Source organism: Arvicanthis niloticus, chromosome 6 (assembly GCF_011762505.2).
Source record: "Arvicanthis niloticus isolate mArvNil1 chromosome 6, mArvNil1.pat.X, whole genome shotgun sequence".
Taxonomy (NCBI): Eukaryota; Metazoa; Chordata; class Mammalia; order Rodentia; family Muridae; genus Arvicanthis; species Arvicanthis niloticus.
This window is the reverse complement of record NC_047663.1, coordinates 70,150,225-70,177,078: the sequence shown is the minus strand read 5'-3', so window position 1 is coordinate 70,177,078 and position 26,854 is coordinate 70,150,225. Positions and strand designations below refer to the sequence as shown.

General features: G+C 42.6%; 1 protein-coding gene across 3 annotated transcripts; it reads right to left on the bottom strand.

Moving 5' to 3' along the window:
* Nucleotides 1-420: 420 nt before the first annotated feature.
* On the bottom strand, nt 421-26,048 carry LOC117710168 (uncharacterized). Of its 3 annotated transcripts, none has more exons than XM_034504845.2 (5): nt 25,831-26,048; nt 24,930-24,996; nt 7,067-7,193; nt 6,388-6,480; nt 421-5,361 (listed from the first exon to the last, which is right to left on the bottom strand). In XM_034504845.2, the coding sequence occupies exons 2-5, from the start codon at nt 24,960-24,962 to the stop codon at nt 3,932-3,934; spliced, it is 1,683 nt and encodes a 560-aa protein (XP_034360736.1). In that variant the 5' UTR covers nt 24,963-24,996; nt 25,831-26,048; the 3' UTR covers nt 421-3,931. The 3 variants fall into 3 exon arrangements, with proteins under 3 accessions (XP_034360736.1, XP_034360737.1, XP_034360735.1); XM_034504846.2 differs by lacking the exons at nt 24,930-24,996; nt 25,831-26,048 and adding exons at nt 14,077-14,161; nt 22,824-22,944; XM_034504844.2 differs by lacking the exons at nt 24,930-24,996; nt 25,831-26,048 and adding exons at nt 14,077-14,161; nt 15,207-15,642.
* Between the last annotated feature and the right edge of the window lie 806 nt (nt 26,049-26,854).

Sequence of the window (26,854 nt, the reverse complement as noted above, 5' to 3'; positions counted from 1 at the left end):
CCCAAGGCTTTAGGTTCTTCTCTCTGCCTCATGCCATGGGAATACATCTACCTTTAGAGAGAAACATTGAAAAATAAAGACCTTGCTGACCACTGTAGGCTCATGGTTCTGGTCAGAGGGAAGAGTCAGTACTTAAAGATGTGACTGGCCTGTTCAGACACCACCATACTCCATGGAAATGCCCAAAGTGCCCACTGTTTTGTTTCAAATGAGTTTCCTTCTCTAATCTGCTGTCATTATTTTTCAGGGTATCCAAACAGCTGGCTTGAGTATTAGTTGCATTCAATGGGATTGAAGGCTCTATTTCAAAGGGAGCCAATCCACCATTTCTACTGATTATAAATATACCCATAGAGGATGAACTCTCAACCCAGTTGCTCTAAGCCTTGAACAGAAAGCTCACGTTCATCACTTTATAAATCATTTTTGCCTCAATTTTTATTACATTTAAACATAGGTACAGACAAGTTTAAAGGGTGATCACAACAATTCAACAATCACTGATCAATTCTGAGTTTCAATTTAAAATATGCTGCAGACATTACGGCTTGTCAACTTAAAACTTTTGCATGCATAGGATAGGAAAATATAAACTCAATGCTTTACCTAGTCTAAGAAAAGTAAGCATACCACATTATCTAACATCTATTTTCGCCTTTGTATTTCACTAAATATCCCTCAAATGTCTTACCGTGTTTTGTTTTGTTCTGACTTTATTTCTCAATAAAAGATCACACTTTGCATGTGGCTGTCTCAGGCATCTTTTTGTTCTATCATATTGGCTATTTTAAAAGTACAACTTAATGACCATTTCCAATGTCTCAAACTCTAGATGTGTCTATTACTGTATAACCTAACATGTAACATGTTACTCTCAATTCTTTGTAAGCAGGAAGGTAAGTCTAGAGAAGAGATTTCCATAGACGTTCACTAACTGGTTTTGTTATCATAAATAACAACACGTGCTTCTATGGCCTCAGGAGTAGCCACGCTGGCTGCTGTTCACGAAGGGAACTCTGCCTGCCAGATCTCAGGATGAGAGCAGGTGCTTCTTTACCTGTGCTCTTCTGGATTTATGCAATGTTCCTTAATTGTCTTCCATGTAGTAGGTTTTACCATCAATCAACTTTTTGCTAGATTTAATGACAATGACACTTGTTAAATAGCTTTTGTTTATTGCTTTGTATATATTTTAAAAAGATGCTTTTCTTCAAATGTTATAAAAAGCTTTCCCCCATAACCTTTAGAAAATATTATATCCAACTTTGTAATGAGTATTTTGATGTTTGACATGTCTTAAGTTTGATCAAAGGATGTACCTTCAAGTTAGACCCTGTGTCTACTCATAACAATAACCCTAAAATGATGTTGTATCATAAAAATATCCTCTAGGTCCACTTATATTCCCCTCCTACTCCAAACATGCCATTGTTCATTTCTTCAATGTCCTGAATCCTTTTGGAGGCAAACGGCATTTGTAAACCAAAAAAAAAAAAAAAAAAAAAAAAAAAAAAGGGGGGGGCACTGAGCACTGAGCATGCTCACTAGGTACAAGAAGACATTCAGAGGTTCCCTTGAAGTTTTATTTTTCTTGCAAATACATTTAAACACATACAGGTACTGATGAGCCAAAAGAAGTCAGTTAAATGCCTGCTTAATTCTAATATTTTGCTCAGATGGCAGGGTCTAATTAATGCTCCTAGAGTAATTTCTAAAATGACAAACCAATGGGGTAAGTCAAAGAATAAAGGAACTAGGTCTAGGGGAGATATAAAATGTTAAGGTAATGAGTAGATTGTTTAATATAAAATATTCATCTGTAACTTTATACTTAAATCCTAAAGGCTGCAGATACAGCCCAGTGGTAGAGCACCTCCTGAGCACGTACAAGGCCCTGGATTCAGTCGTCAGCACTACAAGGAAAAAAAGTATTAAAATTTGTAATAAAAAGGCAGTCATACATGGAAACATACCAAAGCAATATCTCCAACTGGACCTTCGTTGACTTTGAGAATTTAAGTAGTTATTATAGAAGCACATATAGAATCAGAGATAGAAGAAAGGGGGGCATGTTCTCAACTCTACAACTAAGACCAAAGCTAGGGGAAACTAAAGATAACTGATTATATTACTAGCAAAAATATTCGAACAAGTAACACAACAAATTCTTGTCCCTTGAGGATAGAAATAAACCTGCAACTATCATAGATTATCAGAGCTAAAGACCTCGATTCTTAAAAGGTTATAAATTAAAAATCTCTCTGATCCTAAAGTGCTAACAGGTTCACAGCAGGAGACTGTCAACACTAGCCTTCTACAATACCTATATACTGTTCGGATGACAGTCTGCCCACCTCTGTCTGCTCAGGCCAACGTCTACAGTACTGTAAGACTCTATTCAGCTAGTTCCAGAACCAGACCCACTACAGATACAGGAGAGTTAGACAGAAGTCTCCCCGGGGGAAAAAAAAATCTTAATTTGAAACAGTAAATTCTAAATTAGTAAATTGAGTCTTTTTAATCATTAAGGACTATAGAGGAAAAAAAAGTCCTAAACCCTTTGTATGTATATGTATACACATTGGCACACACATATGCATACGTATATGTGAGTGTGTGCATACAGCCAGTTACCTACGATGACATTTTGGCCAATGACAGACAACATCACAGTGGTCTCATCAGACTGTAACTGGTCTGGAAAATTCCTATTTGTCCAATTACATCAGAGCTGTCATGACTTTATAACTATTATAACACCTTAGGCACAATGCATTGCTCATTTGTGCAAACAAACCCTCTGTGCTGGCAGCCAGACGACATCAGAGCACACACAATTATATACAGTATATGACACATAGTGATGGTGACAAACTACATTACCAGTTTACTCATTTGCTATACTATACTTTTATCCTTAAAGTATACATATTCTACTAATAAAATTTACACCAAGCATGACGGTTCATGTCTCTAATCCCAGTACGTGGGAGGGCAAAGCAGGAAGACTGCAAGTTCAAAGCCAGACTGGTCTACATGAGTTGAAGGCCATCCTAGGCTACATAGAGAAACCCTATCTAAAATAACTAAGCAAAGCAAACCAATAAAAACAATTACTATAAAAGTATGGATACATGCATGCAAAGCAATTAGTAAGAAGAGGCCATGGATTTGAAGGAGAGTGGGGAAGAGTGTGTAGGAGGGTTTGGAGAAAGGGAAGGGAGAAATGTTGTAATTAAATTATAACCTCAAATTTTTTTTAAGTTATTGTATGTTGATCAAGAGATCACATAGATTGGTTGACCCAGACCATCTAGGGCTGTGCAAATACAATGATGTTCCTATAAACATGAAAGTGCCTAATGAAGCCTTTTCTAACTGTATCCCCATTGTTAAGTGACACGGCCATATATACATAAAAGTCTTCTATGTGTATATATGAATATAGATGCATACATACATACATACATGTATGTTGTGTAAGGGGCAATTCATAAAGAGCTTTATTGTTAACACACAACAAGTCAAAGTATTCTTTTCCTCTGTAGTGGCTCTTTATGAAAAGGACTGTTCTCTATTACAGCTCACCATTTTAGGGACTGGGGCCCCACAATTCTTCACATTATTAACTACATCAGAGACTATCTTGAAAAGAAAATTTATAACACAGAAGCTCTTAGAAAGAGATGACCCTCTCATGAAACAATGCTTACACTCAAGTTACTCATGTATTTTGTTTTTTAAGTGAGGCCTTTCATACTTTTTCAAGAATTTTTAACATGTTTTGTAACAGTCCTTAAATGGTTGATGTCGGCATTCTTTGTACATCCACTGTCCATGACTTAGTGGCAACTATTTGCTGTACAAGTAAAAAAGTTGACTCTATTTTGATTTGCACTCTACTCACTACTCTTCTGGTTGCTATCTTGGATTAGAGGGATGAATTACAGTTCTCAGGCTCGTCTCCTTTTAGAAATCTCTGATATGGAGTAAGGGACGAGCCATAGATAAAAGGTGCCCCATATTCTTTCCATTTATACAGCCTTTCCTTAAGGTGGACTTTTTTGTGTCTACAAAGGTTTGACCTATAACTATAGGCTTTCCCACACTCCATGCACTTGTAGAGCTTCTCTCCAGTATGGATTCGTTCGTGTTCAGTTAGGAATGAATACTGGCTGAAGGCCTTTCCACACTGATTACACTGATAGGGTTTTTCTCCAGTATGGATCCTCTGATGCCGGTAAAGGTTTGATTTACAGCCAAAGGCTTTGCCACATTCTTCACATGTGTAAAGTTTCTCTCCAGTATGAATCTTCCGATGTTCATTGAAGGAAGAATACTGGTTGAAGGTCTTCCCACATTCGTTGCACTGATATGGTTTCTGTCCAGTATGAATTCTCTGGTGTTCAATAAGGGTAGACACACGTGTAAAGGTTCTCCCACACTGCAAGCACTGGCAAAGCTGTTCTCCAGTATGGAGTCTCTGATGTTCAGCTAGGGATGGAAACTGACTGTAGCCTTTCCCACACTCAGCACATTTATAAGGTTTCTCTCCTGTGTGGATTCTCTGATGTCTATGGAGCTTTGCTCTGCAGTTGAAGGCCTTGTCACACTCAGCACATTTATAGAGCTTTTCCCCAGTGTGAATCCTCTGGTGCACAGTGAGGGTTGAACACTGGCTGAAGGCCTTCCCGCATTCCCGGCAGCGGTAAGGTTTCTCTCCGGTGTGCACCCTCAGGTGTTTGATGAGTGTGGAGCTGCTGCCGAATGCTTTCTCACACTCACTACATTTGTACGGCTTCTCTCCAGTGTGGGTTCTCTGGTGAGCCAGGAGGGAAGACCTGTGGCTGAAGCTTTTCCCACACTCACTGCATTTGTAAGGTTTCTCCCCAGTGTGAATCCTCTTGTGCTCTAGAAGATGAAGACTTTGGCTAAAACCCTTCCCACATTCACTGCAGACATAAGGTTTTTGTCCTGGGTAAATCTGAAAGCTTCTCATTAAATCAAAATCCTGTGGTAAATCTTTCTCTGAAGTGTGATACATACCAGGGTCCCTTTCTATGGGATCACCCTCTTGTGAGCCAAGTGCTTTACTGATGAACAAGGGTTTCCCCAGCTCGGGGCCTGTAGGAGTTTCATCTTCACTGGTGGTTTCCTTGGGTGAAGCTGCCCCTGGCTCATGGGCTTTCTTTTCTTGCTCCTGTGCTGTATCTAGGCTCTCAGATTTCACAAGTTCTCCAAAGCTGATTTTCCAGTAAACACACTTAGTGGATCTATTCTTTATCAGCCTACGAGGTGTTTCTTCAGTAAAAACATCTTGTTTGGGGGGCAATGTTTCTTTTTCTGGCCAAATCTGGAAATCTGAAAAGAATAGGAAGAATTAATTCTTCCTTTGCTAGAAGAGAGACACGGATGCATCAGAAAGCCAATGAGACTGGCAGCAACACATAGAAAAGAAGACTGATGCAGCCTGATCCCAAACACGGACCTGAATCTGGAGGGAGAGCGGGATGATCAGAGGTAAATGGGCTGAGGAGCAGGGTGTGGGGGTAAACTAGACAGAGCAGTGCTGAAGATGAGGAGACTGTAGTTCTAGAGAAAAAGAAATCCAGACAGGGAAGAACAGAGCAGACCACTTAAGGACCTATAGAACATTGTGAAGTGACAAGCTGAGGCTAAGCACTGTGAATCCCTGTTTCCTCATCCCCACTCTGCACTGAACCCTACAGTCATAACTGTAAAGTATTTAAACTGTTTTCCTTAAAATTGGGACTTCACATTCTACTGTAATTTCATCACAGCCTGTGAAAGGGGAAAATAGTCTGTCAAAAAGATGATGTTCGCATCTTAAATATTACAACAGCCCAAACACAACTGTGTTTGATCTAAGTTTAGCACATCAATCACAATGAAAACTACAGAACGGGCCAGCCATGTGCAGCACTCTCCCCTCAGACTGAAAGAATGACATGCTTTCTTGCTGTCTCTCATTCCTTTCCACCTTTCTGTTAGGCAAGAGGAGAAATGACTTGTTCATTTCTTCTGTAAGCTGGCACCAGAAGACTGCATTCTCTTTGTAGGAATCTTATGAAAATCTGTAAGTTTGTGAAGTCAATTTGTCCTAAAGGTCTGAGTATCTATCCCCAACCTCAAGTTTAGCGCATGTTAAGAAACACTGAGCTTTCTTTACTCAATCCATAACTGAAAATGGATTAACATTGTATCGCTCATTTAGATGGCTGCATGTCAACAAGTTATCCACTTAAACAAGAGGTCCTAAGCATCTCCACAGGGTGCATTATTTACAAATCTGTCACTGTTCCACGGCCCCTTCCACGACACACTCAGGTAGACTCCTAAGCTGCCATTTTGCAGTGGCTCACTTACCTAGGCATGTGTCTTCAGGGGCTTCTCTGTCCATGCAGGGATCTTGACCTTTCTGCAGCTTGCCAATCACAGGAGGGATTGAACCCTGGAACCCTGCTCGAGGGAGAGAGAATGGAGTTGGGATGAGTGGCCTGAAGAGCAATTCCAGAGCCACTTCACAAACCACTCACCTGACCTAGAAAGCGGAGAAGTTCAGTCTTACAAGGTGGACACACAGGTTAATCACTTCCCAGGGGACACTAGAGATTTAGCGCATAGCACAAGAAGCAAGGACCAACTCAAAATTTATGCACAGTCCTAGAAATGAACTTCTCCAAGACAGGGTATTCCTAGTGGGTTTTAATATCTAAATGTCTTCTATGAATTTCAGATTCTGAACTGGGATTTAGTCACTGGCCTGAGGCAGAAAACAGACTGAGAGTAGTAGGTTGTAAGGAAGGGCAAAGAAAGACAGAACACAAAGGACATTAGGGAAAAAGTGCACGTTCAATTCCACAGAGATTTGACTTTTCTCTGCAGCATAATGGAATGGAAAACAGAGGACTCTGAACCCAAAGGAGCAGCTTCAAGATATTTTCTACTACACTGTTCATTAGAGAAAACTCTTTCCTGGTGAGGCCAGGTGGCGGGTAGGGATCCCGTGCTTCCACGGCAGACTCTGCCCCAGGGAGCTCCTTACCCAGAGAGGCCAGGTTGCTGTAGTTCTCCAGCATCACCTCACGGTACAGGCTTCTCTGAGAGGGATCCAGGTGCAACCACTCATCCTGGCTGAAGGACACGGCCACATCCCTGAACGTCACAGGCTCCTGGAACAGCAAACCCATTCCTGCTTACCCCAGACCACCATCTTTACCATCTGGATGAAGGTGACACTGGGTATACACCAAGATAAACCACCAAGATAAAACTATCTCAGAATACTATGTATTTGAATCATCTAGTTATGTAATTTTGTGAAAATAGTTATTAACTATTTAAGTAAACAAGTATTTATTGAGAACCCGCTGGAATCAAAGCTGTGGGGATTTGGGCATTAAAATCCCTGACAGTAGGATATAAAATTCAAACCTAGAGGAGCTAGAGAGATGGCTCAGCAGTAAGAGCACTGACTACTCTTCCAGAAGTCCTGAGTTCAATTCCTAGCAACCACATGGTGGCTCACAACCATCTGTAATGGGATCTGATGCCCTCTTCTGATGTGTCTGAAGACAGCGACAGTGTACTCATATACATGAAATAAATAATTTTTAAAAATCCAAACCTAGAATTTTAAAGTGTTCTAAGCAAGCATGGCCTTCTCTCACTCAAAATCTAGGTAAATGAAAAAACAAACAATATAAATCAGAACACATGTAGAGCAGTGTAGGAAAGCTGAGGAAAATACCAACCAAACAGAAAGAAATTCATGGACAGAAAAACCAGTTATGGTTTATTAAGTATGTTAGGGATGGTGGTAGGAACTCTGCGTGGACTATCTTCTTTAAATCTTATGAAAACCCACTAGGGAGGAGGGTACAGTTAAAGCATTTTACAAATGAAAACTAGGTCTAGAATGGTTAAATGAGCTAGGTCAGCAACTTGACTCAGTAGCACTTGCTGCCAAGCCTTGCCAACCTGAGTGTGATCCTCCCTGAGCACACGGTGGAAGAGAGCCAACTCCGAGTTGTCCTCTGACCTCTACACTTGTATTGTGACTCATACACACACAATAAAAAAGTAAATAAAGAAGTTACGTAATCTTCCCGAGAGACTACTGGGAGAAAGTGGTAAAATTTGGTATTGAGTTCAAGTAAACAGACTTCTGAGCTACTACAGATGGGTTTCTATTCAATATGAAAATCAAAAGAACCACAGAATTTGCAAAACTATGTATGTGCCAGAGAGTCATTAATAAAGTAATTTCAGCAGGACAGTGGTGGTACACGCCTTTAATCCCAGCACCTGTGAGGCAGAGGCAAGTGGATCCAGGCCAGCCTGGTCTATACAGTGAGTTCCAGAAGAGCCAGGACTATACAGAGAAACCCTGTCTCAGGTAGGTAGGTAGGTAAGTAGGTAGATAGATAAATAGATAGATAGATAGATAGATAGATAGATAGATAGATAGATAGATAGACAGACAGACAGCAAAGTAGTTTCTGCCAAAAGAAACAGCTCCTAAATATGACAGAGTGCAGAGATTCTACTATAACACATGAAGGTAGTGAGCTCTGGAACAACACTGTGGTGAGTATTTTACTAGAATCCATCAACATGGGGAAGTCACGTCACTTTAGCCTTACACATTTACCATTGGGACTGACTCTGCTTTAAGGAACAATATCAGTACTAGGTAGGGACATTCGCTTGGGTGCTGAATGTAACATTAACTACTTCTAATTAACGGCTCCTGGCACACTGGTTACAGGACCTGTGAATGTGACTTGCATAAAGAAAGCGACTCTGCAATTCTGTTTGCTTTAAGGACTGAGACATGAGCAGACTCTGTAGATGAACATGCAGGTAGGGCTGTAGTGACGATGGTCCTTACTAGAAGACTCAGCTGTAAGAGAAGCCCACGTGATCACAGAAGCTGTGACATAACTAACTGCTAGGCAGTGAAAAGAACAAGGAAGCAGATTTTCCTTCGAGGTATCTAAGGAACCACCCCGTGGACAGCTTAACAATAAAACCATGTAAGACTTCTGACTTCCAGAACTGTGAGACAATCAATTTGTGCTGTTCTAAACTCTGAATCTGTGGTAAATCGATGCACAGATAAAACAATCAACATAGAGGTGTGCAGTGGGATATCTTCCCACTACATTTGTATAAAGCTCAGCGACAGGGCTGTATGAGAGGTAGACGAAGTGAGGAGTCGGAAGGAGAAAGGAGAGGAAGAAGAGGAGTGAGGAGGAGCAAGGAAGGAGAGATGTAGGAGCCATGGAAGACCACACATATATTGAGAGCAGTCCTGGGTAACAAGTTATATCATAAGGTTAGATATTGGGATGCACCTCTAATTGTGTGGGCATCTTGTTAATTGAGCATTACCAAACATATAAAGCCTTTGGATAATCTTTAAGCATTAGAGTCTCATTTCTAGCAGGTACTATGTGGATGGTGGGATGGTGTGGGCTCAGCACAACCTTGTGGAGACCCCGTGGGAGATTGGCAGAGCCATCTCTCATGATGGCATCTCGTGTGTGCCAGGCTGGTGTTTCTGGCTGGCTGTTTCTAGCTGTGGTGTGCCTCTGGCCGCGGAACATGGTGGCAGAGCTAAGCAGAGCCGCCACTCCTTTCATAATACTAACCTCAACAGAGGTGAAAATTTAAGGATAATTAATGTACATATCTATTATAAAGCAATGGATATGCAAATGATAATACACATGTTACATGAAATATGTACAACCATTAAACAAAAATGGGGCAAATTTATACCCCTGGCACCAGACTTTATCTTAATATACAACTGACTCATATGAAAAGGCAAGCTATAAAACAATCTTTTGAAAAGTTTTATACATGTATATATCTATGTAGGGTACACACAAAATACCCAGGACACTTCCCTAATTATTCTTTGGTATTTGTGGATGGGGGGAAAGTAATCTTTCATTAATTTCTTAACATCCTCATAATTTTTCTACATTTGTTCCTTTCTTTCAAATTTGTTTCCAGTGCTGGAGATGAAACCTAGGGCTTCATTCATGTTAAACACATGCTCTGCCCATGAATTGCATACTCAGCCCCTGAGTTATTTCAGGTTACCATTTGGGCTAAACAGAGATCAGTAGCAGAGCACTTGCCTGGTAAACATGAGGCTCTAGGATCAGCCCCAGGTAACCACAAAAACAGTCAGAATCCAACTAAATTTCTAAATCAACTTCAATATTATGCCTTGAAAGTCGGGATGTAAGCTGTCGTCACACACTCATGTGTCTGAACACTCACTTGGTGCCCAGCCGAGAGACTGTATGCTTTTGCAGCTGTGGTCTAGCCAGCAGAAGTGGGTCACTGGGGTAGGTCCTGGAGGTGATACCATTTCTGATTCAGTTAGAGCTTTCTGCTTCCTCACTTATCCAGATGTGAACAAGCTGTAATAAACATTACCACTGTCCTAGTCCAATCTGCTTCAGTGTTCCTTTTCCTGCCATAACGGACTGTAGTCCCTAAAACCATGAGCCAATAAATTCTCCCTCTTTTAAGTTGCTTCTGTCAGAAATTTTGTCCTAGCAACAAGAAGAGCAGCTAATATATACTTTGAATTATCACCGGTTTCTAAGAATTATAGCATACATCATTATTTCTTCTCTACAGCAAACATTGTTTCACAGAACACCAGAAGAAACCTACAAGTATACAGGACATTATCATCTCTTGTTTATGCTATGGCTGCTGGATGTTCCCAGTTGGTACAGTTTCTGAGACTGTACAAAGCATACTCCTGTACAGCTTTGTTTAAAGGCAAAGGGGACAGCACAGCAAGACTGAACAAGGATCTTCCTTAATAGTACACCAGGCCTCGCTCCAGTACTCCTGGATCTGTGGACAGGATCATAGTGTACCCCTGGATCTGTGGACAGGATCGTAGTGTACCCCTGGATCTGTGGACAGGATCATAGTGTACCCCTGGATCTGTGGACAGGATCGTAGTGTACCCCTGGATCTGTGGACAGGATCATAGTGTACCCCTGGATCTGTGGACAGGATCGTAGTGTACCCCTGGATCTGTGGACAGGATCATAGTGTACCCCTGGATCTGTGGACAGGATCGTAGTTTGGGAGCCCTCTAAAGAGGCCCTCACACCTACACAGAAACTTTGCTAATGCTCTACCCTGAATGCCCAGCCAGCACAGTCTCCTTCTTAGCTACCATTAGCCCTTGTTCTGCTGCCAACAAACAAGCTGAATCCCCTTCTGTCTGGGAATGCCTCTGTTTTGCCTCCATTCTTGAAGACTGTCTTCACTGGATACAGACTAGTTTCTTTCCACATATGAAACATCATTTGACTTTTTCTGAACTCTGTTGATTCTGATGAAAAGCCAATGGTTATCATTTCTGTGTAATATTTTTTGGTCTGTTTTCAAAGTTTTGATTTTTTTTTTTTGTAATTTGTCTATGACTTTTCAGCTCAATATGATGAACAGCAGCCATGAGAGGCCATCACCACAAATCACAGTTACTCTAAGTGAGATATGCTGTGTATATAAATGCTTAATAGACTGGTTTACACACGCATATACACACATGCCTGTAAACATGCAGTTGCGTGCACACACACACACACATACACACTCAGTATCTCCATAATTTGGATATACTGTATTAATCAAAACATTAAGTTACTTGCTACTGTGTACTCTAACATTGTTACTAGAAAGCTTTAGACACATGAACTACATGCGTGGTTCACACATTACACGACAGTGACATGTGACTCTTATGAAAACCTCTTTCTCACAAAACTCTGCCTCAATACAATTCAACTGCACAATACATTTCACTACTCAGACTCTGTAAATTATGTAACCGCATCCCTATGGATGAAAATGTATGTCTTTATTTTTCACTTGCATTTGCTGTATGCATATGCATGTATTTCGACTTGTGCATGTGTGCAGGGGTCAGAGACAGGTGTGGGTCTCGTGCTCTATTGCTCTCTGCCTTACTTTTTGAGATAGAACCTCTTAACTGAACCTGGAAATGGCTCCCCGGTGGTCTTTTGGGGTTCACAAACGGTTCCTGACACAAGAAGAGACCACTGAGGATGAACCATCCTGCTCGGCTGGCTTTAGGCCCCATCTCCCAGTCCTCTGGTAAGACTACAAAGGTAAACATCAGCTCTGCCACTCCTCAGGATTTAAATTACACAATGAAAAAGGGGGAAATCCTCTGGCTTTACTAAGACTCGTTAATAGAGTTCCTTCTTCTGGTGAAGAGAATAGATGTTCTACCTCTGGACGGAGACCTGACAAGTCTAAGCTAGCCTGAAGCTAGCTAAGTAGCTTTACAAACTACTGTGTCCTTCCTTTAAAAGTTAATTCAGGAGCTGGGGGGATGGTTCAGCACTGGCTGCTCTTTCACAGGATCTAGTTTCAATTCCCAGTATACAGTATCTCACAACCATGTATAACTCCAGCTCCAGGGATACGGCAAACTCTTCTGGCCTCCACAGGCATCTGGCGCACACAGTGCACAGACATACATGCAGGCAAAGCATCCAAACACATAAAATAGAAATAATAATTTTTCAAAAAATTTAAAGAGTTAGTTAAGCTGGGCCTGTCAATCACCTGACTAGAGTTTGCCTCTATCCACTTCTCACCCCCAAAATCTGATTCACTTGAAGACATGCTAAAGACTAATTATCTCTTAATGAAATAACGTACTCAGCCTTCCCAGAAGACTTTGGGCAGTGTCTTGTAGGTTTGCATCATGCACCACCTTGGAGCTTGCCCAATTTTCAGAGTTATTTTGAAAACTCTAACTTTTCCTTTTAATTTTTTTTTCTTTTTGGCCAAAATCCTAAACATGCTTTCCTTGGCATTCTGGAGTTTCTTACCCATTCTCTGAAGCCGCCTCCCCTACCATACAACTGTTTGTTGTAGAGAGAATATCTTTTGTCTGAATGGATATAGTATCTGTCAGTAAGTCTGATGGCCTATGGCTTAGGCAGGAAATAGAAAGTGTGACATCCGGGAGGAGAGAGAATTCTGGGATAGAGCCAGGCAAGAGATCGATCCACTTGGGAAGATGTGAGGAGGTGGATACATGGTACCAGGTGGCAGAATATAGGTTAAAATAATTGGGTTATTTCAGTTATGATGTAGTCAGAGAAGAGCCTAGCTATATGGCCAAGGTATTTGTAAATATATTTTGAGTCTCAGTCTTATTTCTGAGAGCATGGGGCTGGGAGGAAGACCCAGATCTAACGTCTACAGCTTGCGTATCATGCAGCCTGCTGACCTCTACTGCTGAACCTGCCTTTCTTGGACCCTATCTCACCCCTCCTGGCAGCTGCCAAGACTTACAACTTGCCTGCCCTGTTATTTTTCTCAAACTCTAATAACATTTTCTTAACACTTCCTTCTGAGTACATTTTTAGATTCTTTTACTACTGAAATTAAGAACCCAAAAGAAAGGACCAAGTTTCCCTGGCAAACGAAGGCCACAGAAGACATTTTAAATTATGTCTTATGTCTATATGGATATATCGATAATAAATTTTTATGGATGTATAATAATTTAATTATAATAATTAATAAATTTGTATGGATGTATCAGTAATAAATCTAATGGCCTCTAGCTTAGGGAATAGGAAGTGGGACAACAGGGAGAAGAGATAATTCTGGGATGAAGCCAGAGGAGGGATCCAATGGTAGAGACCCTCATTCCTCTCTCTTTGGCTAACAAAATGGGGTAGACATTCCATCTAAAGGATTCCCCATTTAAAAAAGAAAGCACCTGGGATGTTTTATGAGATGGTCATTATAGGCTATCATCTGTTGTAGACCTGGCAGAATCCTTTGATAAGTGTAAGGAGGGAGGCTTTTGTATCTTTTCCTTGTGGGTCAACTTCAATCTGGAGTTTGCATACCCCTATTAAATGCTAATTTTGCAAGAGAGAAAAGTGACAGAGGCAAAAAAATGGAAGCACATCCACATCTGAGTCAGAAAGCATTTACACAAAGACAAGCTTCACTTACTGCGCCTCGGGCAGACAGCAAATCCACAGCCATTTCCCTTCTTAGTTTTCCTGCCAAAGGAGAGCTGAGTGCTGACCAAGTATGCCTGGAAAGAAAAAAGATGTAGTAAGGAATTCTGGTAAAAAGGGAAGGCTTAGAGCCAGGAGGGTAAAGCCACCCACAAAGGGGCTCTAGAGAGGTGGCTGGGTGATTAAAATTGCTTCCCTTGTTCGAAGAGAAGTTTGACTATCAACACCCACACTGGGCTATCCACAGCTACTTGTAACTCCAAGGAATCCAACATCCTCTCTGACCTCCTTAGGTACTATGTGCTCACAGGCGCACACACATATACATACACACATAAAAATAAAGTTTTAAAACCCACCCATAATGGTACCAAATGATAAGAACGCTGACCAAGCCAAACTGTCAAAACTATATCCCTTCTGTACATTAATCATACTTCTACTTTCTTACACGGATCCCTCCACAGCCATCTACAGGCCTGTTAGCACCTTGTACAAACATCGTGGCAATGTCAAAAGGTTGGATATGACTGATTTAAAATACAAAGGATAACGTGTCCAAGTTCTCTGCAAATGCTGTGTCTGTCTACCTCAAGAACTTGAGTGTTAGCTGTTTGGGAATTCTTGGAACCAGTCCTCTGCAGCAGAGGTGGGGCTGTGCTGTCGACGTGGCTGAGGTGGACAGCCAGGGAGTTCACAGCCTGCCCAAAGTGACAAGACATAGCAAGCAGTACAGATGGGAAGAAAATTCTGCTTCCAGTCCAAGGCTCCGATCAAGACTCAGCGAATGCTCCGGCCACAATGTGCCTTGGATTCTTCATTTGCATCACAGGCACAATGAAGGGCCAAGGGGCCTGTAACTTGGTACTAGATGCGCTAATTCATTAAGTTAGAGTAGACTGCTAGGTATCGGCTGTTGATTTTAAGATCTGCATCGCTAAGATGCTACAGAAGATGCACAGGCCTCCGGCTCCGCAGTCTGGGCCCAGGTGCGCCCCGTGGCGGGCCGAGACTACTGAAGGGTCCCCGAGCCGAGGCCGCAAAGCAGTAGCCAGGCCGCGCCGGGCCCGCCGGGAAGCCCACCGCCCGCTACGCCCCGCCCGCCCCCTTCGCCCCACTCACGGACGCCGGTGCTCGCTCCCGCTGCTCTCAGCACGAGCAGTTTCGAGGATATCGGCCCCAGACACGCTCTCCCGGGACAGTCAGGATCACCTCGGCCAGGAGCCCCCCAAAACGCCGCGAGCAGCCCCGCCACCGGGAGAAGCCCCAGAGAACTACTACTCCCGGCATGCCTCAGCTCCTTTCTGACTACACCTCCCAGAAGGCATCGGGACCGAGCCAGCTCTGAAAGTGAATCCAGTTGTAGTAGTGCACTGCAAACCCAGCAAACCTGTCCCGGCTCTCTTAGTCCTCAGACTTGTTTGCTAGGAGGGTGAAGTGATGTGATAGGACAAAACCGGAATTTAGGGTTTAGGAACGAGGTACCTATAGGTACCAGGCCAGCCTGATTGACTATATATGGTGTTGCAGGACAGCCAGGACTACATAGCGAGACTAAAACCCAAAACAAACAAAACAAACAGAAACACTCTAGGAGAAGCTGGTGTAGCCCACATCACTAATCATGGTAATTTAAATTATTTTACCATATACAATACACAGAGAACAATGTGACATGGGCCTTGATATGCAGCCCAGGATGGCTTCAGAAAGCAAAAGGATTAGAAAATAAAAGTAATTGATTGAATGCCTTTTGATTATTTTTTTTAAATCCAGCTAGCCGCTGAATTCTAAGATCAATTGCCATTTGGTTAGAACAGTAATGGACCTTCAGAGATCCTGCCTATCCCTAACCTCTAGGGGGGGTTTTGTTGTTGTTTTGTTTTTTTTTCTTTGCTTGTTTAAAAGAAATATATAACCTTAACTCTCTCAAGTATCTTTCTGCTCTGTAAAAATCAGCCTGAAGAACAACAAAAACTCAGCAGTGAAGGTGTTAAATAGAGCTACCCCCCACCCCCATGGCTGAACTTAGGCTCTCTCAGAAGTCATAGTCTGTTGAGTGAAAATCCCAGTTCCAGGCCTGTGTTGTCTCTCTTAGTATCATTGACCATAGAGGCCCCTATATCCTCATATTCTAGAAAAGCAGTTTTATCTGTTTTTGTTGTTGTTGTTTTTGTTTGTTTCCAGAACTAAATGAAAGTCCCTGTTGCTGGAGAGATCACATACTTTAGTTGCAGAATGTGGAGCATGGAGAAATCAGGTTTGGCCTGAGGTGGAAGATACCTCCATGCTAGCTCACTTGCAAGTGCTCAAAAGCACTGTGCAGGCTCCTGGGGTAGAGTGGAGGCCAACAGTCTTGTTCAGCTACGAACACAGTATGGGTACAGCCAGGAGTTTCCATTTTCATTTAAAGCCTGCTCCACAGGAGAAAACTTGTATTTTCCAGGGCAAAACCTGTGGCTGGGGAGATCCTAGTCCCCAGTAGGGGAAACTACTGCAATTACTTTGTTTAATAAGTATCATATACCTTCGAAACACTTGTGATTATCGGAATACATTACCACGGTTATTAACACTGGTTGTGGGAGAAAACTTTTTTAAGTGTGTGTATACTCACATGCCCATGAAGGCCAAAAGCTGTGGATTCTCTGGAGCTGAAGCTACAGGAAGTTAGGAATCACCCAACATGGGTGCTAGCGATTGAACTAGGGCCTTTTGCAAGAGTAGTACTATATCCTGACTTTTGGCTACTTTGTCCATTCTTTTTTTCTCCCACCTTCTCCACCCTTATCCCTTCCAAACCCCCAACACTAAGTAGGAGAGAAAAGGCTAGAGGGGAAAAGGGGTGTGAATATCCTTAGACACCTTCCCGCTGATGAGGAGCTTTGAGTTCCTTAGGGCAATTTTGATTGTTGTAGTCAGGATATCTCCAACCAGAAACCAGCAAACAGCAAGAGGGCATGAGCTGCCACACCCCTCTCAAGGGCTCTTGCATTTATATACCCTCTTAAGAGTCCCCAGAATTCCAACCACCATACACTGGCAGAAACTATCTGCACCTGCAAAATCATGCCCCTGCCAGAGCATGAGGCAAATCATAGTCTGCTGCTGTGGACTATCTGAAGCAGATATGAAGCCATATCCCACGCCTGGGATTCAAACAAAAGCATATTCCCCAAACATTTCTATATTTTAAAAGAAACCAAAATTCTCACTACATAGTAAACTGTTTTAACCATGGGATTGCAATCTCCCCTGACCTGGGAAACACCCCTCCCCAGTGGGAGGTAGCTGTTGTGGGTCACAGTTGGTCTTGGTACTAAGAATACCAACTGTTGCTGTGGCATAGTGACCCAGTGCTCAGCCATGAATGGAAGAAAACAATCAGACATCTATATTACGCTAAGGCACTGGGAATGTTGCAGAAGAGGAAGAAAGGAGAGGGTGCTGTTCTATGCTTTGAATTTACCTTGAATGGAAACAGGAAAAAGATGACTCGCAAGTCTCAGGAAGCTTTAAATATTTCACAGGCTTAAGAAGCTGACTCTAGAAGTTTATATATAAACAGTGCACGATTGCTACAGGGAGCACAGTGCTACACTCTGACATAATTTCTCATTTCTAATGAAGTGTGTGTGTGTGTGTGTGTGTGTGTGTGTGTGTGTGTGTAAGTAAGTAAGTAAGTAAAATTTCAAAAGCATTTGTCTGAGGAATCTTTACCTCACAATTTAATACAGCAAAGGTAATTACTCTCTGAGAAAAACAAGTGGAGACACCATGTATTTTGTGCCTTAAAGCGCTTTCAGGTCTGAACCAGAGGTGGGAAATTGTGGGAAGATAATGCAAGGGATAATACACCTGCATACTCAGGGTGTTTTTCTTCTTAGCTTAGTGAAATTGTTGGGCTGACCTTCCTCAAATTATATTAAGGTTTGTCTCTGTATTTTTAATTGCCAATTCTGTACAGGCAGACAACTAAGTGCTGGTAGGATTTTGACATTGTCATTTTTATGCCCATTACTGGATTTTCTACATTGTAAATGTTCACCCTTCTCCACCTATCTAAAGCAACCTAAGAGATGTATCAGGTATTGTCATGTGGTGGATTGGCTGTGATAAAGATCTGATGGCCAATAGCTGGGGCAAGAAGCATGAAGGCGGAACTTCCAGTCAGAGAGAGTAACACAGGTGAGGCAAGAAGGGAGAGAGATTCAGAAATAGACAGAGACTGGAGAGAGATGGGGGGGTAAAGAACTAGCTCTGTGGCTGTTCTCAAGCTAGTATAATTGGGTTAAGTTTAAGCTGCATCTGGGAGACTGCCTCAGCAAAAGACCTAAGCTTTAAATTATACTGGAAATCTTCATGTTGCTGGCAGGACCAAGAAAATCCAGCAATAGAGAAAGGGAAATGAACCAAAAATTTTAACAACAAACAAGAACTTGTTTCCAGAGTATTAAGAAGCAAACTTTAGTGACCATGAGGCAGCTTTGAGTTACCTATGTAGACTTCTTTTCTCATTTTTTAAAATTCAGCTATTTTGCATTCACATTCAAAGGCATTGTCCAACATAGATCCTAGACTGGTCTGAAGTATGCACTTTTACCTAAATCAGCAGGTCCCTAGTGATGTTTTTAAAAAGCTGGTGGCTATTAAGTCTGCATCACTAGAAAGAAAATATTAATCCTTCAATCTCAGTGTCAATTCTCCTGTGCCAGTAAAGCTTCAGAACTCGTGGGAAAGATTCTATTTATGTTTTCCAAACACTCACAAGTTTATACTGTATCACAGACGCCTGATGTTTGTTGAAACCTAACTTCATGCTCACCCCCAACTGACTACCACTCATCACTCTCCAGATGAATTCTGTTACAGCCATTATGGAGTGAATGTCTCAAGGCAGATTTACCACATGCATTTTACTTATATGGTTTTTCTCAATAATGTGTCTTCCGGTGGTTGGCAAGAGATGAGCTCTGAATGAATGCTTTCCCACATGCTTTGCATTCATAAGGCTTTTCTCCTGTATGAATCCTCGTGTGTGTCATAAGTGACGAACTCTGTCTGAAGGCTTTCCCACAAACTTTACAGTTAAACGGTTTCTCTCCGGTGTGAATTCTCTGATGCTGAGTAAGGGCTGAGCTTTGGTTGAAGGCTTTTTCACAGTCATTGCATTTATAAGGTTTCTCACCAGTGTGGATTTTTCTATGAGTATTGACTGCAGAGTGGGAACTAAAAGCTTTCCCACATTCTTTACAGTGATAAGGTTTCTCTCCTGTGTGGATTCTGTGGTGAATGTTAAGCCGTGAGATCCAGGAAAAGGCCTTCCCGCACTCGTCACACTTGTATGGCTTTTCTCCAGTGTGGATTCTTTGATGATGGATAAGTGCTGAGGTTTGGCTGAAGGCTTTCCCACATTCCTTGCATGCATATGGTTTCTCTCCAGTGTGAATCCTCTGATGTATAATCAGGGCTGAGTGGTAACTGAACACTTTGCCACACACATTACAGTGAAAGGGCTTCTCTCCGGTATGAATGCGGTGGTGTCTGCTCAGCCGTGATATTGACGTAAAGGCTTTCCCACACTGGCTACATTCATATGGTTTCTCCCCAGTGTGAATTCTATGATGCTGAATGAGAGATGAGCACTGGCTAAAGGCTCTCCCACACTCGTTACACTTGTAAGGCTTTTCTCCAGTGTGGATCCGTTGGTGATTATTAAGGGATGAACTGCCTTTGAAGGCTTTGCCACACTCATGACATTTATAGGGTCTCTCTCCAGTGTGCATCCTCTGATGCCCAGTGAGAGAGGTGGTGAAGCTGAAGGCCTTCCCACATTCACTACAGATGTATGGCTTTTCTCCAGTGTGGACTCTCAGGTGCTGTGTCAGGGACGAACTTTGGCTGAAGGCCTTCCGACACTCCTTACATTTGTAGAGCTTGTCTCCAGTATGAATCCTCTGATGTTTGCTCAGGGAAGAACTGTGGAGAAAGACTTTCCCACAGATGTTACATGTATAAATCTTGCGCACTGTGTTGAATCCCAGTTGTTTGAACAGAACTGAGTACTGGTGGGAGCGGGGCTTTCTTCCTCTGAAGACAACTCCAGGTTTCCTAGGAAACAGAGGATTTCTCACAAGTTCGATCCCTGGAAAGCTCCTCTCTTGTATATAGTCTCTTCCAACAGAAAGCAGCTTTTCGCTGAAAGGGTTTTTCTCGTTGCCTGGTTGCTCCTCTAACTGTTCCTTATTCACACACATTTTCCCCAAAATGAAGTCAAAAAAGCCATCCACTCTCTGGTTTTTCAAGACTTCCTTATTTTCTTCTTTGGAAACTATGGGTTCAAACAAACGCTTCCATCCTAAATTAAACAAAATGTAAGCAACTCTTGCACAGAGAATAAAAGAAAATGATATAAAAATACATGACACAGTTAGCAAATCCAAACTCAAAATCTTAGGGAAGGTTAGGACAAGGACAAAAAATAGAGGAGGGTAGACATGCCTGAAGGAAAAGGTCTAAAGAAACGTGTGTGTGTGTGTGTGTGTGTGTGTGTGTGTGTGTGCGCCTGTGTCTCTCTCTGGGTGTATGTGTGTGTCTGTGTCTGTGTGTGGACCTGTGTGCCTCTCTCTGTGTGACTGTGTGTCTCTGTGTATGTGTGTGTGCACCTGTGTGTCTCTGTGCGTGTGTGTGTCAGTGTGTGTATGTGTATGTGTCTGTGTGTATGTGCCTGCATCTCTCTCTGGGTGTGTGTATGTGTGTGTGTGTGCCTGTGTGTCTCTGTGTATGTGTGTGCGTGCCTGTGTGCCTATGTGTGTGTGAAGGTGGGTTGAGGAACTCAGATGGCAGCTCTAACAGTAGGAAGGGGTGCCAGTCTTGATTTAGCAACAAAGCGTGAGGTATTTCTGAGCACAGCTTATGTTACTATTCAACTTCATCACCCAGGTCAGGGGTCAGTATACTCAGGTAAATCCCAAAAGAAAGCTGCAGGGAGGAAGAAGAGGAAGGGAAGGAAAAGGAGAGGAGGAGCCCCTGCCCCAAGAACTCTGTGAAACAGTGTCAGTCTCAACAGTGCTACTCTGGCCCTTGTCAGAGTGCTAATGTTGTAATGAGCCTTCCCTCAATAGACCTCGCAAAGGCCAGTGCTCTGTGAATTACAGGGAAGAGCCAGGCAAGAGCAAACTTTCCATTCAACAGCCATGTAACCAAATTCCCAAAGAGGTAACTATGGCCTTATGAGAAGCATATAAGAACAAACAAAACCAAAGCAATGTGTAGTGAAGGTAACTCTACTGATATTTAAACTGAGTGGTAGGAAGATGAATTGAAGATAAAATCTAGGCCCAGGATGGCTGGATGGATCATGCTGCCTTCAACAACTTAGTTCAATCTTAGACTCAAGTGGTAGAAGGAAAGCGTTGGCTCCTGGAAGCTGTCCTCAGCTCCACACTCATTTGAGCTCATGCCCAAACTTCCGCCCTGCACAAAATAAATAAATTAATGTAAAAAAATGATAAAATCTAAATAAGAGCCAGGATAGTAGGGATACACTATAAGAAATTAATATATTTTATAAAAGAGCTTTCATCCTCTTGATTACAAAAGAAGTTGCTGATATAGAAAAACTGAGAAACAGAATCAGACAGAGGGCTTGTTATCAACACAAAATTGCTCAAAGACAGTAGAATGGAGCCAAGTGTGGACACTACTGATAGGGAAAAAGAAATCTAATGTCAGAATTCTACTGTAAAACCTATGTCTAAAGGAGAGGAGAAAGAACTTAAGATTGTGTGTGTGTGTGTGTGTGTATGTGTGTGTGTGTGTGTGTGTGTGTGTGTGCTTGTGTGTGTGTGTGTGTGTGTGTGTGTGTGTGTGTGTGTGTGTTTCATTCTTGAATCCAAAACATTTGGGCAGGTAGCAAGGAGCTTGCAGGAACCTGCTACTGGAGAGATTAGCCAACTACCACTTCAAAGCCCTTTGTTAGGGACACACACAGACACAGTGACAGACAAATTCATAAGAGAGCATTCCAGCAGGCAGAGATTTAGAACAGTAGAAGGATCAAGAATGATAAACATTCAACATACATCACATGGCAGCACATGCTTTCAAATGACAAGAGGCGCTTGTCAAAGTATAACTCGTTCTTGGACAATTCACCTCTCCCTCTGAACCCGATGTGTCCAGGCATGTAGGAAGTGCCAGGTTGAAGTCCCCCTCCCTCTGCCACTTACTGAGGTATACACCTTGAAACAGTCCACTTTCTACCATCTGGAAGTCTTCTGCTTGCTCTAACTGAAAGATGACCTTTGGCTTGGAGAACAGAATCCCTGTTCACGAACAAGAAGACATGAGTGGCCATACTGGCACAGAGATCCAGCCCAAGTAGACCATAAGGTAGGGGTACCATGCACAGGAGGAGAAACTTTGTTTAGAAAGCAGCCTAAAACTGGGCACCTAGAGGATGTCCAGAAAAGCCTCAGGATCTGAGTCAGGCTCTGGCTCAGTGCTCCTCTTGGTGGGATATCTTAGGGGACCCATAGCAACAGGAAAAACACAAAAGAAGGTACCCTTTGTCAACTCAGCTGTGTTCAGACTTCTCAGACTAGCCCAGGGAAAGAGCACCCATTACTGAGCCCACCCACAGACCCGGCCTAGCCAAACCCTGCATGTGTCCTCCCAGGTGGCAGGTGGGGATCACGTGCTTCCACGGCAGACTCTATGCCCCAGAAAGCTCCTTACCCAGAGAGGCCAGGTTGCTGTAGTTCTCCAGCATCACCTCACGGTACACGCTTCTCTGAGAGGGATCCCGGTGCAACCACTCATCCTGGCTGAAGGACACGGCCACATCCCTGAATGTCACAGGCTCCTGGAACAGCAAACCCATCCCTGCTTACCCCAGACTGTGCTCACAAATAGCATGACTGAGAAGCAATCCTGTGAGGATACTGAGTGTATCAAACCAAGCAAGTACTTCTGGACATCACTTTCACTCTCCAGCATAAATTCATGTAGACAGTAGGTGACACTGTGCCCTCCGAAAGCTCAAATACAGCATCTTTGGCTTGCATCATGCAGAACTGTGCATGGGAACAAGTCTAAATAAACAAAACTTGAACTTATCAGTTCCTGTGCTCTGCTTCTGCATTCATCCTATGTAACCTTTTCTTTCTGTTCCTTTGGATGTAGCCCAGAATCACTTCTAAAGATTAGGAGGAAGTTAGATATGCGTGCGAAGGTAGGGGCTGGTATAGGGACAACATTCTATTGTTTAAGCTCAGGATACTGGAACCAACGAGCATTAATGAGACAAGTGATGATGAGACCAGTCCTATAATCAGGTCATGAGACCTCAAGTAGGCTAACATATCAGTGAGAGGTAAACTTTTCACTAGTCAAAAGGTTTACGTGGAAAACGATATTAAAAACTGTACTGATCTGGAGGTCAGGCCTCTATCCCCGCCTTGGCAAGATTAGAATCGCCACAGCCCATCTATACTTGGAGAAGGGAGGAGATGTCAGGGGCAGCCCTGCTTATACACTGAAGGCCTAAAATCAGCCATAAGCCTAAAATCAGCAATAGGCCTGACATACATGCCTGCTAATACAAAGTCTTGGGTCTCTATGGAAAAACACTGAAACAGATGGCTATAAGCTATTGTAAACAGGCAGCTTTTGTTGAAATCTACCAGCCTGAGTAGTCATAGACCTTGTAAATAGGCAGCCTTGGTGGATAGTACCAAATTAGATAAGGATAAGTGAATCATAGGCAGAGTCATAGTGACCTGACCCCTGAACCTTCACCCAGCTGATACCCTGTTCTGAAAGATATCTGTGCTCCCCCTGAACACCTATGCTCTTGTGCCATCCCCTTCCCCACATCCTGCATTTTCGTGTTTATAACCCCTGTGTTAAAAAGTAAAAATTATGATTTGATAATAATAGAAAAAAAAAAGAAAAAAAAAAAGAAATAACACACAGTGTCCCCCTGGCTCAACTGACTTAGCTTCTGACAATCCACTTTTTTGTTCTCAGAAATACTTTGAATTATAAAATGTTATTGTAGTTCTTGTTAGTATGCTGGGTAAAATAATTTTTATTGATTTCATTTTAAACTTCAAAGTTTGTAGTGAGTTAAAATGTCCTTCAACATAATTATAGGTCATATTTATTTTCATATTGTAAAATGCTAGTTAATCTGTTGAACATTTTAAAAAACTGGATTCCTTTTTGAGAATTTCATATATGAGCACTGTATTTACATAATTTTTCCCTTTCTCTCCTTCCTCCCACTCTTCCCAACCCCCCACACTTTTCAAATACATCTTATTATCTAATTATTGTTCATATATGTATGTATATATGTATACATGTATAAGTATATATGTATATACAAATACTGATAAATAAAGTGTTTTGTGTTAAAAAAAAAAAAAAAAACTGTACTGATACCCGATGGCCTGATTCCATCTCCTCTGCCTGTACAAGGAAGCTTCTCCTCTGATAAAGCCTTGCTTACGGAGGTTCTTTGTATGTCTTGTTGAAATCTTCTCCATGAGGATGCAAGAACCAGGGGACTAGACAACAGCCTCAGCTCAATAAGACGGGGTGAGGGAGGGCAGTTAACTCCTGGGCAACGGCTGCTAACTGATTCCTGGTGACACTACTTGGAAGCTGGCCTGAGGCATAGAAAAAGTGCCTTCCTTCAGGAGTTAGGGCTTCATCTTGTAGCAGCTTCTGTTCCCCCTTAGCCTCTAAAGCCCAGAGAAGCTCAGGAAAGGATGGAATAAATCTGCCCCCCACCCTGCAGCCCAAAGGCAGCTCAAAAAAGAAATGGCCTTTACTCACCTGAACCTGGGCTGGCAGCAACCTCTTGGTCATTTCTCTCCCTCTGTAGCTCCTCCTGAGAAGACACCTGAGGCAGAGAAAGAAGCTGTGAGGTCTACTCATCCTGGCTGCTCTGCAGTCCTCACTGGGCCAGACCAGGCTGGGAAACACCTGCTGAGCTTATGTGCAACCCAACCTCCCTGGGCCAAGGGAACCTGGGCATGTGTACCAAAGCCAGACGTGGGCGACAAGCACGTTACTTTTATTAGCGGGCCTGTGACCTTTTTGCTAGAGATTATGAATAAAGATGAACTGAACTAAGCAGTCACAGCTATGAAGTTCATTAGCGAGGTAACGCACACCATTGTGTGCAACTCATGGAGGTAAGAGAAAAGCACAAATATTCCACATATCTGCACTTCAACATTGCAAGAGAAAGAATGCATGTCCTTTTCAGATTCCACTAACTAGAAATTAGTCCACTCTTCCTCATGGGCCTTTGCCTCTGGTCAAAAGAATGTCATTCAAATTAACAAGAACACACACACACACACACACACACACACACACACACACACTATCTCGAGGAACAGCATCACTAGCCAGAACTCAATTTAAATTTTAGAGAAAAGGGGCTGGAGGTACAGCTCCTGTAGAGCACAAGATATTAACTCGTTCTGGGCTCCATGCCCAGCATCCTTTTGCTTCTGTCCAACAGTAAAACCTTAGAGCATAGGTACAAAAAAAAACAAACAGAACCCCCCCTCCCCCAAACAAACAAACCAACAAGAAACACGATTTGTGGAATTCACTGTAAGACACTGTCCAGTACCGAAGACTGACAGAAATGAAGAAACAAAGTTTCAGCTCTCAAATGGAAAGGCTGCAGGCGATCTGCTCAAGGCCGATCTGACTCCCTAACCTGAAGCCGGAGGCTTCCTTGACCGCTGCTCGGGCCGCGGGACCCGGAATCAGGGCCCGAGGCCGGCACCTGCCGCCGAGGCCTCTGCGCACTCCCACCAGGATTGCAGCCCTGCCCCGCAAGCTCCCGGCCACGCCAATTTCTGCCAGAAAACCCAATAAGCACAATGCTCCGAAGCTAGTGCGAATAGGTTCAACTGAGCGTGCGCGCGAGCCACCTGGCTTTCATTGTGGACTACACTTCCCAGAAAGCACTGCGACACCCCACCCTCCCACCCCGGACCATCTGGAGAGGGCGACCCCGCCTGAAGGCTGAGAGTCTGCTTTTCAGTTGCCACGAGCTTTCAGGCTTTTTTTGTACAGGCTTCATTCATAATTACAATGACAATACTACTAAAGAGGGAAAAGTGAGTGTGCATTAAAAATGTAGAAGAATAAGGCGCTGGCTGCTTAGTTTCAGATACTGTCCTCTTTAATTTTTTAATAGAAAATTATGCTTTTTCTAGGCTACAAAAGATACATTATACAATTTTTCATTGCTGGATCATACTTCAATATTAAAAAATAAACTGTCATATTATTACTGCCACGGGCAGCTCAGATTTTCAGGGAAAGCAAAAAGGTAGAAATACTATTTATTCATTATTTGAGTTGGAAGTGTATAGCTGTTTACAAAATTTTATCCCTGTCTTTGTCCAGGTTCTGAAGAATGACAACATGGCCTCAATTAGATCCAAATTATGTTCTCTAGGTAGCAATTAACACAACTCCTTAAGGAAGTCTCAGGGGACGGGGCACAAGATAAGACCGGTGCCTGAAAGGAAGTCAGCAAAAGGTCATACATATCCCAGTGTCCCAGGAGCCAACTTGAAGGGCTTCTGCTGAACCAAGGTGGGAGAATTTCATCATTAGAAGACTCTGCAAAGGTCTGAAAGTCACCAAATGCTGTAAGATTCTATCTTGCTTCTATTCCTGTCAAAATGTACCCGAAGGAATGGAACTACCCCCTCCAAAAACAAAACAAA

What these genes read in the sequence shown, in the direction of transcription:
- LOC117710168 (XM_034504845.2), bottom strand. Translation starts at nt 24,962, where the DNA reads ATGACCAAGAGGTTGCTGCCAGCCCAGGTTCAG. An exon ending in TGCTGCCAGCCCAGGTTCAG is followed by an intron (nt 7,194 to 24,929) that starts GTGAGTAAAGGC and finishes TTGCTGTTCCAG; the next exon opens with GAGCCTGTGACGTTCAGGGA. An exon ending in CAGCAACCTGGCCTCTCTGG is followed by an intron (nt 6,481 to 7,066) that starts GTAAGGAGCTCC and finishes TCCCTCGAGCAG; the next exon opens with GGTTCCAGGGTTCAATCCCT.